The 16,118-nt window shown below is 42.0% G+C and overlaps 1 protein-coding gene across 1 annotated transcript in view; it reads left to right on the top strand.

The window, feature by feature from the left end:
- Positions 1-16,118, top strand: part of GRIPAP1 (GRIP1 associated protein 1) — a 94,382-nt gene that overhangs the window by 27,963 nt on the left and 50,301 nt on the right. Inside the window, exons 13-19 of the mRNA XM_087710781.1 lie at positions 3,687-3,779; positions 6,442-6,576; positions 7,567-7,662; positions 8,844-9,056; positions 9,909-10,022; positions 10,213-10,290; positions 13,651-13,746. Coding sequence (XP_087566907.1) covers positions 3,687-3,779; positions 6,442-6,576; positions 7,567-7,662; positions 8,844-9,056; positions 9,909-10,022; positions 10,213-10,290; positions 13,651-13,746 — 825 coding nt within the window. The remainder of the gene's footprint in view (positions 1-3,686; positions 3,780-6,441; positions 6,577-7,566; positions 7,663-8,843; positions 9,057-9,908; positions 10,023-10,212; positions 10,291-13,650; positions 13,747-16,118) is intronic.

Consider the following 16,118-nt stretch of genomic DNA (forward strand, 5'->3'; position numbering starts at 1 on the left):
CATGTTGCCTAAGTCTATGCTGCTTATTTGGGCACAGTTACACTTAACTTTATCCTCACAATGAGTTGCTATGGGAAACCAATTGTAAGATGTTGCCAGTGATACTTTTTGGGGGACTTACATCTTCTTTGCCATGTGCTTTGGTACGCAAATGGGATTTCATAGACTGGCTGTGGCTTCTTCCAATTTGGTATTGGGTAAAATCTGTTTTACCTCTTTGTTTATTCTTTCCCTAAGGCATTTCATCTTGGATGATGTAAAGAGACAGTTTTGTGTTTTATGCCATTGTGATGGAAGTGCTGTTCTACTTCAAGTGAAGTAAGCAGTATTCCATTTTACACTATTATTTTTTAAGTAAACACTTTTGTGGGAAAAAAATACATATCAGCCATGAATTGGATATTTCATCTATCGTTATTCTATCAGAAAATAATTCTTCAGCTATAGCATCATTGACGTTTCCAGTTTGATTATTCAAAGTTCCCTTAATTTTAAAGGAAAATTATCTCATGGATCTCTTCGGGAAACCCTATTGAAATTATTATTATTATTCGCAACAACAGAATTGTATCACAGCGGCCAGTTGTTTCGCCGGATTTGGCATTGATTACTAGTCGGGCCCCACCCATCCTACACCTAGGACGTCGTAACGTATTTTTGTAATATGCGTGCAGATCCAAGCAGTGCGACTTTTTGCATTTGACCGATGGTGATTTTGTCAATTTTTAACTATTTTAAATGTAATTCCAGTGCTTTTGGAATAGCACCCAGTGTGCCAATTACCACTGGAATTACCACTGCTGGTTTGTGCCATAGTCGTTGAATTTCGATTTTTAAGTCCTGGTATTTTACGATTTTTTCACATTCCTTCTCAGCGACCCTGCTATCACCTGGTATTGCGATGTCTATGATTGTAACCTTGTTTTTCTCAACCAGTGTGATGTCTGGGATATTATGCACCAGTATTTTGTCCGTTTGTATGCGAAAATCCCACAAGATCTTGACCATCTGATTTTCGGTGACTTTTTCAGGCTGATGTTCCCACCAGTTTGTTGCTGTTTCAATATTATAATTTTTGCACAAGTTCCAATGGATCATTTGTGCTACTGAATTGTGCCACAATTTATAATCAGTCTGCGCAATTTTTTTTACAGCAGCTGAGTATGTGATCAACAGTTTCATCAGCTTCTTTGCAAAGTCTGCATTTGGCATCATCAGAGAATTTTTCGATTTTGGTCTTAATTGCAGTTGTGCGGATAGCTTGTTCTTGCGCAGCCAGGATTAGTGACTCTGTTTCTTTCTTTAATGTACCTGTTGTTAAACATAACCAGGTTTTTTCACTGTCGACTTTATCTTTTATTTTTTCCAGAAATTGGCCATGCAATGCTTTGTTCTGCCAACTCTCCATTCTTGATTTTATCACATCTTTTCTGTGTTCTTGTTTCGTCTGTTGGAACTTCAATAGATTTTTACTTCGATTAATAGATGTTCTTGACTTTCTTTTAAATAATCAGCCAGTGCATGTTTTTCTTCTTCAACTATTTGCTTCACTTGTAATAATCCTCTGCCACCTGATTTTCGGGGCAGATATAGTCTATCAGTATCACCACGTGGATGTAAACTGTAGTGCATTGTCATTAGTTTCCTGGTTTTTCGGTCCAAAAGGTCTAAATCAGCTTGTGACCAGTTAACTATACCAGCTGTGTATCTTATAACTGGTATTGCCCAGGTATTTATGGCCTTGATTGTATTTCCACCATTCAATTTAGATTTCAAAATTTTCCTAACTCTGTTGGTGTACTTCTCTCCTTCCTTCCTTCCTCCTCTCCTTTCCCTTCTCTCCTTCCCCTTCCTCCCCTTTACCCTTCCCCTCTTCTTCCCATTCCTCCCCTCTTTCCTACTCTTACATTCCCTCCCATAAATGTTGAGTTTCACATCCTGTCTGTTTTAAGTTACATTTAGGTGCATTCTAAACTTTATTTTTTAGTCAAGAGATGAACTTGACATTTTGGGAAGACTATGCAATACTTCAGCAAATCCCTAGGCTGATTCTTTTGGCGTTTGTACCTCAGCCGTTTATATTGTCATGGGAGTCACTGATCCTGGGCGAATGCTGGCTGGGGAATTCTGGAAGTTGAAGTCTGGACATCTTCAAGTTGCCAAGGTTGAGAAACACTGTGCTAAACAGTGTTTGGAGGACTAGGAACAAAACTGAGGGTAGCGATCTAAAGTGGGCAGGTATCCTATTAACACCTATGGATGTGACTAGTTTCCACACCCTACTCTGGTTCTTGAATTGGATTTGGGGATTTTCTTCAAGTCTGTTAAAACTCTGTTAGCATATTTAGCTCCTTTGATTACGATTTGTCTACTTCATAATGGTGGAACACACCGGTTCTTAGCAAGTGTGGTCTGAAATGTGGGTGTGTGGAATATTTGAGGGAGTAGAAAATATATAGAAAAAGATCGTGCCGGAGGAAAGTAATGTGTACTTAAAATGACATTGTGCGTCAAAGTGTAACATACAGAGCTCCTAACTTTAGTGGATCGGCGGAAGGACGAGACTGGAGCCAGAACTGCCAGAACAAGAATGGTTTATTCAAGGTAACTATTTACAGGCGATTCAGCACCTTCCCTGCTTGACAGCTCCGTATAAATAGCTGTCAAGCAGGGAAAGCCAATGAGCGCGCCCCTGGCGGCCCGCGCTCAGCCAAGCCGCGCCCTAGTCAATCAGGGCACGGCTTGGCTGGTTGTTAGCCACCAGGTCATAAGTCGAGGACTTTACGAGTCCTCAACACTAACATTAACTCCCTATCAATCACAGACCTTGGTTCTACTTTGTTCTTGGCTTGAGCACCACTACACACTCCTAACTACTCTTTATACTTTGTACGCCTGACTAAGCCTGATTAAGAGCCCCTTATTTATTAGTACAATACTTTAATATTTAGGCCCACTGCAATTTAACATTGCTTTAGAAATTACAGACAATAAGGGTCAATTTTTGGGTGGAAGGGCCTAATGAAGGCCCAACAGTTTATCTAAATACTTTCTGGAAATCCTTTTCCTTCAAATACAGTAATTTACAGCTGAAATGGTTGCACACATTGCTTCACTCATAATATACAGTGAGTTGTTGGCTAAATTTGGGGTGTCTCCCCTTATTTGTTTGAAGGGGGGGAGTGTTTCTACCCAGGAGGCCTGTCCTGATACATCATAGCTCTTACTATTGGGAACGTAACACTGAAATGACTCTCTTCCTTTCTATTTAATTCTCCAATTTCTTCTCTTTGATTCCTGTCCTCCCATGGACTTTTCCCTGCTCTTAATTTGCTTTCTTTATTTTAACCTCCTTCTTCTCTCAAACAGGTTTGGTGATTATGCTGAGTCTCTAATAACTGTGCCTTGTCCTTGTAAGTGTAAATTAAATGTGGTCATTTCGTTGTTTTATTTTCATAGCAATTGATGTGTGTCTCTTTTTAAAATTTGGTTTCCAAGCTTGCTTTCTCTAAAAACAAAATAAAAACCAATCGCAACCCTTGCCCAAGGCTGTTAGTTCCATGTTTTGCTCTATTTTTAATCCTTATTTTCTCCTCCCCTCCTGCTTTTGCTCTCCCCTCCCGCCTCTCATTCTTTCTTTCCTTCTTTCCTTTCTGTTGCCCATCCTGTCCTTCATGGGCCCTCAGGTTGCGTGCCAAAGTGCGGAGAGCCAGGAACAGGTTGAGACCATTCTGTCTGAAAACGATGCTCTGAGAACCAACCTTGCAGCCTTAGAACAGGTACCAGGTTCTGCCTTCTGAGCCAAGTGGTCAGGGGGACGTAGAAGGTGGTGGTGAGGGTGATGAAATTGAAAGCTGTGAATATTCATTTTTACGAGGGGGAGGGTTATGTATACTATTTTTACAGCATAAGGGAGACTAAATGACCAGCAACAATGCGGTGTGAAAAATTCCTATTTTATTTATTGCATTTACATTCCTCCCTTCATCCAGTATAACAGTGGTGGGTTTCAAAAATTGTTCAAACCTACCCTTTGGGTGGGGCCTCCTTTGTGGGAGTGGCTTGCTGCCCATGTGACGGATGGGAGTGGCTTGCCACCCATGTGACTGGATATCAAGATGCCGATGACACTTGTCAGAACCACCTTAAATTACCTCATACACAGCACTGGCATGCATAAGAATATGATGTAAACTTGTTTTTTTTAAAGGCATCTTTGGTTTGCGTTAAAACAACTTCAACACACGCAATGTTCTGATTGCACCACAAACGCAGTAGTCATCCTTACCTTTCACAGAGGCACTGAGTTTTATAAATATGAGCATGATAGTGTAGAATAATCATATCCAAGGACCAGTGGTGGGTTTCAAAAAAATTTGAAACCTCTTCTGTAGGTGTGGCCTGCTTTCCGGGTCCACTGGGGGAACCTCTTCTAACCAGTTCGGTAGATTTGACGAACTGGTTCTAGTGAACTGGTAGGAACCCACCTCTGCAGTATACTGTCTGTGTGAGATGTGCATGGATTTTCAACATTTCCTGTTAAGATAGGGTAAGAATAGACAGGTTCCAAATTATCTTCTAAGTTTCATGGATAACTGGGAATTCAAATGTTAGCATCTCCAAGCCTGGTCTGGTATTTTAACTCCATATCACACTGACTCTGGTTCAAGGAACTTATTCACCTCACTTCATCAGTGCACAACCACAGTGATTCTCTTTAGCAAGGGTAAGCAGCTATTTAAGCCCAGGAACATCCATCTTTTTTGAGTGGCTAAGAGTTGCAATGAAAGTAGCAGTAACACAACCCAGGACTGAATCACAGAAAGATTTGGGACCCAGATTTCTTTTTTTTAGGCTATGGAAGAGTTGTTGTTCTTTTTTTTAAAAAAACAAACCCAAACAAACAAACTAGGTTAAGCCTATATGAAGCCTGCAAATTTTACTTGTTTTGTGCCTTTAAACAAAAGGAATTCCTGGCTTGTTCAAAATAAGAAGCATCTAAGTGTTTGAGGGGAAAGTGAGTTGTGTTGTCCTGCTGTGAAGTGGCCTGTGTCACCTTAGGAGAAAGTGACTGAGATTGCATTGTGATTTCCTCTCGTTCTCTCTCTGTGTTGTGTGCGTCTATCCTTGGGGATTAGGAGCTATGATGATAAGGAAGATGAAAATATCCCAGATGCTAGATTTGTCATTCATGACAGGACAAGATTCCTTTTTTCCTAGCTTAAGACATGGATAGATTGTGCCAACAATCACATCTGCTGTAAGAACTCTAGATGTAAGACACGTTAGTTGGAAATAATGGGAGTTGTACTCCTGCCACATCTGGAAAGCTGTAGATTGGACAAGGCTGGTTTAAGAGAATGTGGAGAAAAGATTGTTAGAATATTGTATGATGCTATTGCACAAATGAAAGTGACCTGTATTTAAGCACCTTTTGGGTAATAATTACATTTTAAAGAAAAATGGGCATAAACCCTTGGAATCTATGACATTGCAAGGACTACACTAGATTTCCTGCTTTAAAGTACTACAAACCTCTTTAAGAACTCTTTCTTTTCGATAGGCCAAAAGCTCAGAGCAATTTCTGATTAGCCAAGTTTTAGATTTTAAAGGCAAGTTATACATGATAACACAATTATAAAATCTATAAATTACCTTTTCAAAATCAAACCTGGTTAGTCAGAAATCACTCGGTATTTCTGAATATTTTGATAATCCTATGCGAAATCGATAAAAATGTGCTGGTGCTAAGAATTCTTATTCAACTACAAATTAGCATAATTTATATAAATTTCATAGTGCCTCATTCTGGAATGTAGGCTAAGTAAAAGAAAAAGAAAAAAAGCAAAAAAAGTCACGCTAATTTGCACTTCAAAAATATTTAAAAATTCATCTGCATCAAAAATAATTTTCAGTGGGTTTTCATAGAGATTAAACTAATGAGTTTGATTACAGATGAGATAACAATCTTGTCCAAGATTAGGAGACTAGGAGTCAGTGGCAAAACCATGCAGTTTCTCATTTCATTTTATTGTTCTGTTGTTAAGAAATGTGTGTGCACCCATTATAATTAATCCTAATAATTCCTATTGTCAGTGGAATTTGAAGCTGGTTTGTAAACTTCAATTAAGCGGAAAGTCAGATGATTGTCTGCAAGGGGTAACATCAAAGAAGCACCCTTCATTTTTACACGTACAGTGAATTAAAAATATTCTTGTGAAATTAAAAAAAATGAAGAAAATGCATGAAAGCTCAGTGGCGTGTGGAAATGTGCTTGGGTTAGGAGGGGGGGGGGCGGAAATCTATGGTTGTAGTTCTTTTTTAAGGGAAAGGAGAACCCACAGTGTTGCCAGGAGGGTAGGTCATAGTGCTATGTGATTTTCTGAAAGGTCTGTAAACTTTCTCCTCCCTCTCTCGTCCTGCTGCATTCTTGCCCTGTAGATCCAGACATCTAAGACTCAAGAAATGAATCTGATGCGAGAACAGGTGGCAGCTTTGGGAGATGAGCTGCAGCAGCGTCAGAATGAGAAGGAGGCATTGGCTGCCCAGCGGGATGACTTCAACACACAATTGCAGGTGGGCAAAGGCATTAGGCCCATACAGGCCCTGTGGCCCAAGCATCCTGCTGCAGCTTACATGGCCCAGCCAGCTATTTGCATATTCTGTATTTCCTTCCTTCTATCACCCTTGAGCACAATATGCAAAATGCCCCAATTCTGAACCTTTATGGCACAGAGAAAATAGCAATAGCAATAGCAATAGCAATAGCAGTAGACTTATATACCGCTTCATAGGCCTTTCAGGCCTCTCTAAGCGGTTTACAGAGAGTCAGCATATTGCCCCCAACAATCTGGGTCCTCATTTTACCCACCTCGGAAGGATGGAAGGCTGAGTCAACCCTGAGCCGGTGAGATTTGAACCGCTGACCTGCTGATCTAGCAGTAGCCTGCAGTGCTGCACTTAACCACTGCGCCACCTTGGCTCAAGAAAAGAAGCAGTAAGAAGTTAAATATATATATATAGCATGAGAGGACTGTTTTGCTACCTCTCATGCCCTTTTGCTTATGATTGCATTTTTTACACTCGCCTTCTGATTGTTTACTGATCTCTTTCTCCTACTCCTGTTAGCCTTCCAACTGCTACCTGAATTCTGGCCCCCATTTGGGTGTGTTAGCAAAATTCTCCCCAATATCCCACATATTTTCATTTCAAATGACTGGTGTTTTAATCCTGAACCTTATTTTAAATTTGTCAGTGTGAAAGGAGGCTGGGTAATTCACCTGACAAATTCCCAAGCTGAAAAAGTTTTCACTCTTACTTTCAAGGGCTTAGCCTAGGTGTAGAATTGAAGTGGGATGAAGCGTTTTATGTAGCTGGTTACTATCATCCTGTTGATAGCCCAATAATATGGAATCAGGCTAGGGCTGCTTGGTGGGGGATCTTCTTTGTTTATTGGTGTGTCATTGTCTTCTGCCAGAGGCAGTGTACCACCTCTGACAAAACCCTGGTGCCGATAGAAGTGTCTTAGAAGATAGCATTTTTCATTATCTTCACCTTTTATTGTAGGAGTCACTCCGGGGCAATACTCGTCTTATGGAGCAAGTTCAAGAACTCAGGCAGGAAAAGGAGAGATTATTACAAGAGCTTGATGAAGTACGGAAGGTAAGCTAGAGTGGAGTTATACATTGTGGCTCATTCAGACAACTTCAATCATGGCTTGATGCTTGTATATGAGCAGAAGAATTGCCATGCCATGGCCTGCTTCTTTCTCCCTTTCTGCATCGAGGTTTCTAAACTGATCCTATTTGTCTTCAAAGCACACTACCGTTTGGCAAAAAAATCCCTTAAATCAGGATGTCAAGAAAGAGTTGATGAGTTTCTACTCTGAATGAACTATGATTCAGTATGAAGTTTATGAAATTAGAAGCAAAATAGAATAGAGGAAAGGACAAGGAGGAATGGGATAAGGGCATTGGAGGAAGAATAGTAGCTAAGGGAACATTGCAAGATGATAAAACGGTAAAGGTTCCCCTCGCACACATATGCTAGTCGTTCACGACTCTAGGGGGCAGAGCTTATCTCCGTTTCAAAGCCGAAGCACTGTCCGAAGACGTTCTCCATGGTCATGTGGCTGCCCTGACTAAATGCTGAAGGCTCACAGAACACTTATTATCTTCCTACCAAAGGTGGTCCCTATTTTTCTACTTGCATTTTTTACCTGCTTTCAAACTGCTAGGTTGGCAGAGGCTGGGACAAGTAACGCCATTACCTGGCGCTAGGGATTTGAAGCGCTGAACTGCTAATCTTTCTGAGCGACAAGCTCAGCATCTTACCCACTGAGCTACCATGTCCCATGTCCTGAGGTGGCGCAGTGGTTAGGGTGCAGTACTGCAGGCCACTTCAGCTGACTGCTATCTGCAGTTCAGTGGTTCAAATCTCACCGGCTCAAGGTTGACTCAGCCTTCCATCCTTCCGAGGTGGGTGAAATGAGGACCCAGACTGTGGGGGCGATATGCTGACTCTGTAAACCGCTTAGAGAGGGCTGAAAGCCCTATGAAGCGGTATATAAGTCTAACTGCTATTGCTATTGCTAAAACGGTATCTGCTGGCTAAGAAAGCTGTTCCATTTTTTACCTGATTTCCTGACTTTCTCCAGAAAGAGCCCAATGACTTTTTCAATTTCTCAGTGCAACTCTGAAGACCCGAAATTAGTGCTTAGTCTTTTTAAAGGAGCCGAGGATTTTGGTCTCAAAACGCAAACTTTCTAAACAGGCAAACTTCCTGGAAGTTGGAAGTATTGGAAGTGGGATATAGGGCTGAGCTGTGCCTTCTGCTTTCCACAGACAGCAGAGAAACGCAAAGCCATGCTGGATGAGATGGCCATTGAGACCCAGCAAGAAAAGGGACGCCACAAGGAAGAGCTCGGTAACCTCCGTCTGCAGCACGAGAAAGAGATGCTGGCTGTGAGGGCACGCTATGAGCGGGAGCTGCGGGAGCTGCACGAGCACAAGAAACGGCAGGAGGACGAGCTGCGTGGCCAGCTCAAGGAGGAGAAGGTACCGGGGCTGCATTCAAGGTTTAAGGGTCAGAAATTTGGTCTGTCTTCCTAAGGAAAGTTGAGCATTTCACATCCTCTAAGGCAGTGGTCACCAACCTTGGCCACTTTAAGACTTGTGGACTTCAACTCCCAGAGTTCCTCAGCCAGCAAAGCTGGCTGAGGAACTCTAGGAGTTGAAGTCCACAAGTCTTAAAGTGGCCAAGGTTGGAGACCACTGCTCTAAGGGAGGAAGAACTCCCTAACTTTATGAGAAGGAGCAAGCAGCAAAAGGTTGCCTAAAATTGATCTAGGTATAAATTCTAGGTAAGCTGCTGCCTAGGTTATGATTGTTAACATTCACGTTTACACTGGGGCCAAGAAATGAAATCACTGGTAAGACTTTGCTAGGAAGAACCATCAAGGGAGCTTTGGCTCTCACCAGTGGTGGGTTGCTTATCCCGTTCCAACCGGTTCGGTTGGAACGGGGCCGGCGGCATCCTCGTGCACGCGTGCAGTTCACGCATGCATCTTAGCGTCTGCACGATGCTCCAGCTGCTCGCGGAGAATCGCACAGGCGCCGTATGTGCCATATCCCTGCGTGGAAATGCAGAAGCCTTCAAAGACCGGTAAGGAGCGCGGGCGGGCTCTTCAGCATTCCCGGAAGTTACTTACTTCCAGGTTCACTGACCAACTGGTCCACGCAGACCGGTTGAAACCCACCCCTGGCTCTCATGCTAAAAGAGTGAAACTTTGTTATGCCCGTTCCCCTGCCCCCCTCCCCCGGGTCCGGGAACAAAGGACATTCTAGGTGTCTTTAATTTCCTCTGCTTTTGGGATTGTCTGCAGTCTTTTCCTTCCTCTTCTTCATTAGGCTCGTAGTCAAGAACTGGAATCCATGCAACAAACTGTGGAAGAGCTACGGCTCCAGATCCAATCCATGGACGGCACCAAGGGCTGGTTCGAACGGCGCCTTAAAGAGGCAGAGGTACTGATTTGGAAGAGAAACGGAGTAGCAATTCCTTTCCAGTTGTAGAAATCCAGTTTTTGTGTGTCTATTGATTCAGCTTTACACCTGGGTAGTGGGACATACATTAGAAGTGGCATTCTCTGGATAGGCCTGTCAGATTCCCTTTCTAGCCTTTTATTGAGCCTCTGGTTTTCTTCCTCTTCCCCAGGAGTCGATAGAGAAGCACCAGCAGGAACACATGGAGGCCCTGAGAATCTGTAAGGAGCAGCATGCAGCTGATTTACAGGTATTGGGGGCTGCGAATTGCCTGTTTCTCCCCAGGCTTGAGAAATGACAGCTATTTATTTCCTTTAAGGCCATACCTAGAGTACTGCATCTAGTTTTGGTCACCACACTATAAAAAAAGTTGTTGAGACTCTAGAAAGAATGTAGAGAAGAGCAACAAAGTTGATTAGGGGACTGGAGGCTAAAACATACGATGAATGGTTGCAGGAACTAAGCATGGCTAGTCTAGTGAAAAGAAGCACCAGGGGAGACATGATAGCAGTGCTCCAATATTTGAGGGGCGGCCACGGAGAGGAGGGGGTCAAGCTATTTTCCAAAGCACCTGAAGGCCAGACAAGGAATAATGGATGGAAACTGAACAAGGAGACATTCAACCTGGAAATAAGGAGAAATTTTCAACAGTGAGAACAATAAACCAATGGAACAGCTTGCCTTCAGATGTTGTGGGAGCTTTCGTCACTGGAAGCTTTCAAGAAGTGACTAGACTACTATCTGTCAGAAATGGTGTAGGATCTCCTGCTTGGGCGGGGGGTTGGATTAGAAGACCTACAAGGTCCCTTCCAACTCTGTTAATCTGTTAAATTTCCTTGTCTTAAATCTGTTAAGTTTCCTTCCATGCCGTCTGGCATAACACTGCCAAATTCTCGGTTAAGGAGTTTTGTCTGTTCTGCTCTTTAGGTATCACTTATTGCAGCCAATCGGTTGATATGGGGCTGGTGTGAAGAGCAGCCTGCTTTCACCTGATTGGCTGCTGGGTCTAATGGATTTCTGGTCCTCTCTGGACATGGATAGTGTAGGACATGGTTGGGGGATCTGCAGCCCTCAGTGTTGGTGATCTTCACTTCCCAGCAATCTCAGCCAGCGAGACTGATGTGAGGGATTCTGGGAATTGTAATTCATAAAATCCGGAGGGCCACCGGTTCTCCACACATACCAATTCTAAAAATTACGCCATGGAGCTTTTCTGCAATGCTCAAGAACCACTCTTTCGTTAATGTGAATGAGTGATATTTTTTTTCCTGAAATCTTTTTACACTAGTTTTTATCAAATTGGATTCCTGACTGAGTTTACAACTGCAGTCAAAAAAAAAAAAATTAAAAGAGCATATTAAAAAATTCGAACTAGTACATAATATGGCTTGAGTTTTAAATAAAAAAGTTTTTTGCTTGGTGTCTGAGAGCACAAATTTAGATAGACTTTGTTTGGGGGGAGAAATTCCATGACTGGATGGATGTAGGGAGAAACGTTATCCTTGTCCTTGATATCAATCTTTCCTTTGATTAAACAGTCACTGAGAGGAAGGCTGGAAAGTGACAGACTGCTCAAGACTTTCACAGTAAACACAAGTCCAAGCACTTTGTCATTGAAACCCTTTCAAAATAGGCAGGATGTGAGCATTTATCTGTTAATTGTATCTTATATTCCAACCTGGCGGAGGCTGGACTGCTCTGGGATTAGGCCTGAGCAAATGTCAGAAGGGTGAGGAAACGTCCATATTTAAAGTAAGATTTCTGTCCTGGGAAATCTCTGGTAGATGCCCTGATCGTCCTTGGTGAGGCAAGTATCGTCTAGGGGGGGAAAAGCCTTCTGAGTTGCTACTCCCTGCTGTTCTTCTCTTGTTCAAGCTTTTCAAATCGATAAAACAGCAACAGTAACTATGAAAATGCAGTTCTTCCAACTAGCCTTTGCCCTTTTCTTTAATTAAAAAGTGGTATTCCTGAGGCAACTGGTGACAAATGCTCAAGTGCTTTTGAACCAGTGGTGGGATTCAAATAATTTAACAACCGGTTCTCTGCCCAGCAGGGTAGGTGGGGCTTGGCAGTCATGTGACTGGGTGGGCGTGGCCAACTCAGCATCACTCGCGTTGATGGGCGCTTCACCTTAGCTGTTGCAATGTCATAAGGGTTAACCGGAGAGGCAGTTTCTGTAAGCAGGGCAATAAAGATTAGGCTAGAAACAACACCAGAATGTTTCCTTCCTGCCTTCCTTACAGGATTAGCCCTGTAAAGTGGGGAAAAAACAAAATGAGATTTCTTCCAACAACCGGTTCTCCATACTGCTTAGAATGTTACCAACCGGTTCTCCCGAATAGGTGCGAACTGGCTGAATCCCACCACTGTTTTGAACTAATACTGAGGAGGAATTTTAATCTACTTTTTATTGGTGTTTGATTTGTATGTTCTACAGGGAAACGGGTAGGTAGATTAATGTCAGTCTTCCTCAGCCATGTTTAGTACTACAGTCCCCAGGATTCCCAGCCAGCACACAGCCTTTGGCAAAGGCAGTGAATCGCCTATAATTTTTCTTTGTAAACTGCTTAGAGATGGCTGTAAATTCCTTAGATGTAAGTCTAAATGTTATTATAATTTAAAGGGGACTTGGGAGCTTACCTTAAACTTGAATGCTACATTTGTGTAAACCAGGGGTAGTTATACCTACCGCCCACTTTTGTATTTCTGTTAGTAGTAAAATTTTCTAACCGCCCACCGGTTCCACAGTAATGGTGATTTATAAAGTAGGGAAGTAACTTTACTTAATAAAATTTATAAAGCAGAGTTACAGCAAATCCCTACCGCCCACCATGAAAGCTGGAACGCCCACTAGGGGGCGGTAGGGACCAGGTTGACTACCACTGGTGTAAACCATGGTGCTGATTCTCCTATCTCCCAGAACCAGCCTCATATTATCGGTCTTTTGGCTCCAGAAAGAGAGGTGCTACTTGACAAATTGAAATCTGTTTAGCTATGGTGAGTTTCCCCACTATGATCCCTGCACTTCTCCACCTGTTTATGGTGGCAAGGGGTGGAGATAGGAATGGAACATAACCAGGACTGTTTTAATAAAAATCATACCATACTAACTAAACGTCCGTCAGAGTTCCTAAAAGATTCCCTAGAATTTCTTTAGATTATAAATGAAAATATAGCTTGAAATGCCATGATCAGCAGCTCTAACAGTAGTTCTTGCTGTGGAACTGAATGGGGTATTTGCAGCTAATGTGCAGAGCAGCAGATCATAGCCCTTGGAAAGGACAATTATTGAGATGGGTGGCTATAGAAATTGAATGAATGAATGAGCGAGCAGTATGTCAACAGTCTTTCTCCTTCTTTACGCTTCTCCAGTTTTCTTCATTCCTGCCACTTGGGCTCCTTTCACATGTTAGCTGCTTTTTTTCCTGCAGTGATGAAGAGCAGCTTACACAGCAGATTTTAGTCATGCAGTTTGTGCTTTTCCCCTGAAAATGTCCTTTCTCAGCCACTGACGTTTTTCATGTAAGAGGAGTAATATGGGACTCTTCCTCTGCCTTTTAATTATCTTACTCGTATCTCTCCTGCTCCAACTGGGTTGTTTCCTCTGCAGCTAAAAGACCAAGAGGTGGAGGCAACTAAGGAAAAACTGAGAGAGATTGAAAAAGCCAGGGATGAGCACATGGACACAGTCAACCGGCTGAAGCAGGTGTGTATGCCCAGAGCCTGCCAGTTTCCTGCAGGAACCAGTGCTTGGCAGGACGCATTTCCTTCGACCATCTGTTCCCTCTCTTCCTGCCAGGACTTGCCCACCTGCTGAATTATGTCTCCTCCTCCAGTGTGGTTGCAGTACACTGGCAAGGATAGACAGATAGTGCTGCTGTCCCTCTCCAATTCATGTGTTCAAACTAAGGTTTTTGCAGTAGTTCCTGGAGAGATAAGATCTCAGGCTTCCAAACAATGCCGCTCCTGGTTTTGGCGAGAAGGAAACTGATGCCCGCTACCTCTGAGTGTAGAACAGCTCATCATATTCAGGAGAATGATTGAATCATAGAGCGCAAAGATTGGAAGGAATCTTGGAGATCATCTAACCCTCCGCCTACTGCGGGAATTCACTATTGTAGCCGCGTCTATAATCAGGAAGAAATATTCAGGAATTCCCTTATCCCTGTTTAGACAACAGGATTATTGTCAGCTCTTCAAGGTAGGCCAGGTTAGGAAACAGACACCACAAGAAACACTAGAACTCTCTTCATTATTATGGGCTAAAATAACAAAATCTTGAAAGCCCAATCACATTTCTCTTTCCTTCCGTCTTATGCCAAGGAAAATGAAATTGAGGCAATCTTTAGTTTCTTTCTCCACCAATCAAATTTATTACACATTTAAAGCTGAATATAAACAAAACACATTAATAATAATAATAATAATAATAATAGGATCATAAAATGCTTAGAAACAACTGGCATTAGCAAAAATATTACATCCGTTACTGAAAAGGCGATGAAACAATGGAGAACTGAGTTGGCAGTAGGGAATGAGATCTACGGAATGGTTAATATCAAGCGAGGAATTTTCCAGGTGATTCACTTTCACCTCTTCTCTTCATCATCGCAATGATCCCACTATCAGTAATCTTAAAAAAAATGAAATTAGGCTATCGCAGCCAAAGAAGCTGAAAAAATTTCGCATTTACTATTTATGGATGATTTGAAACTCTATGGAAAGTCAGAAATAGAAATCCAATCATTGACAAACACAGTCTGAGTATTGAGCACCGATATTTCAATGCAGTTTGGCATGGAAAAATGCGCCACTGTATCCATAAAAAGGGGCAAAATCACTGCATGTGAGGGAATTGAAATGCCCAATGGCCAACTAATTAAATGCAATGAAAATGAAGCCTACAAATACTTAGGCATTCTGCATGGAAAAGTAAAAACTATTGTCAGGGGAGAATATACCAACAGAGTTAGGAAAATTTTGAAATCTAAATTGAATGGTGGAAATACAATCAAGGCCATAAATACCTGGGCAATACCAGTTATAAGATACACAGCTGGAATAGTTAACTGGACACAAGCTGATTTTGACATTTTGGACCGAAAAACCAGGAAACTAATGACAATGCACTACAGTTTACATCCATGTGGTGATACTGATAGATTATACCTGCCCCGGAAATCAGGTGGCAGAGGATTATTACAAGTGAAGCAAACAGTTGAAGAAGAAAAACATGCACTGGCTGATTATTTAAAAGAAAGTCAAGAACATCTATTAATCAAAGTAAAGAACAAAAATCTACTGAAGGCCCAACAGACGAAACAAGAATACAGAAAAGATGTGATAAAATCAAGAATGGAGAGTTGGCAGAACAAAGCACTGCATGGCCAATTTCTGGAAAAAATAAAAGATAAAGTGGACAGTGAACAAACTTGGTTATGGTTAACAGGTACATTAAAGAAAGAAACAGAGTCACTAATCCTGGCTGCGCAAGAACAAGCTATCTGCACAAATGCCATTAAGGCCAAAATCGAAAAATCCTCTGATGATGCCAAATGCAGACTTTGCAAAGAAGCTGATGAAACTGTTGATCACATACTCAGCTGCTGTAAGAAAATTGGGCAGACTGATTATAAATTGCGGCACAATTCAGTAGCACAAATGATCCATTGGAACTTGTGCAAAAATTATAATATTGAAACAGCAACAAACTGGTGGGAACATCAGCCTGAAAAAGTCACCGAAAATCAGATGGTCAAGATCTTCTGGGATTTTCGCATACAAACAGACAAAATACTGTCGCATAATACACCAGACAACACACTGGTTGAGAAAAATAAGGTTATAATCATAGACATCGCAATACCAGGTGATAGCAGGGCCGCCGAGAAGGAACATGAAAAAATCGCAAGATACCAGGACTTAAAAATCGAAATTCAACGACCATTGCACAAACCAGCAGTGATAATTCCAGTGGTAATTGGCACACTGGGTGCTATACCAAAAGCACTGGGATTACATTTAAAACAGTTAAAAATTGACAAAATCACCATCAGTCAAATGCAAAAAGCCGCACTG

Source organism: Thamnophis sirtalis, unplaced genomic scaffold (genome assembly GCF_051295495.1).
Source record: "Thamnophis sirtalis isolate CommonGarterSnake01/CBP01778 unplaced genomic scaffold, rThaSir2_p1.2 scaffold_3, whole genome shotgun sequence".
In the NCBI taxonomy this organism is placed as follows: domain Eukaryota; kingdom Metazoa; phylum Chordata; class Lepidosauria; order Squamata; family Natricidae; genus Thamnophis; species Thamnophis sirtalis.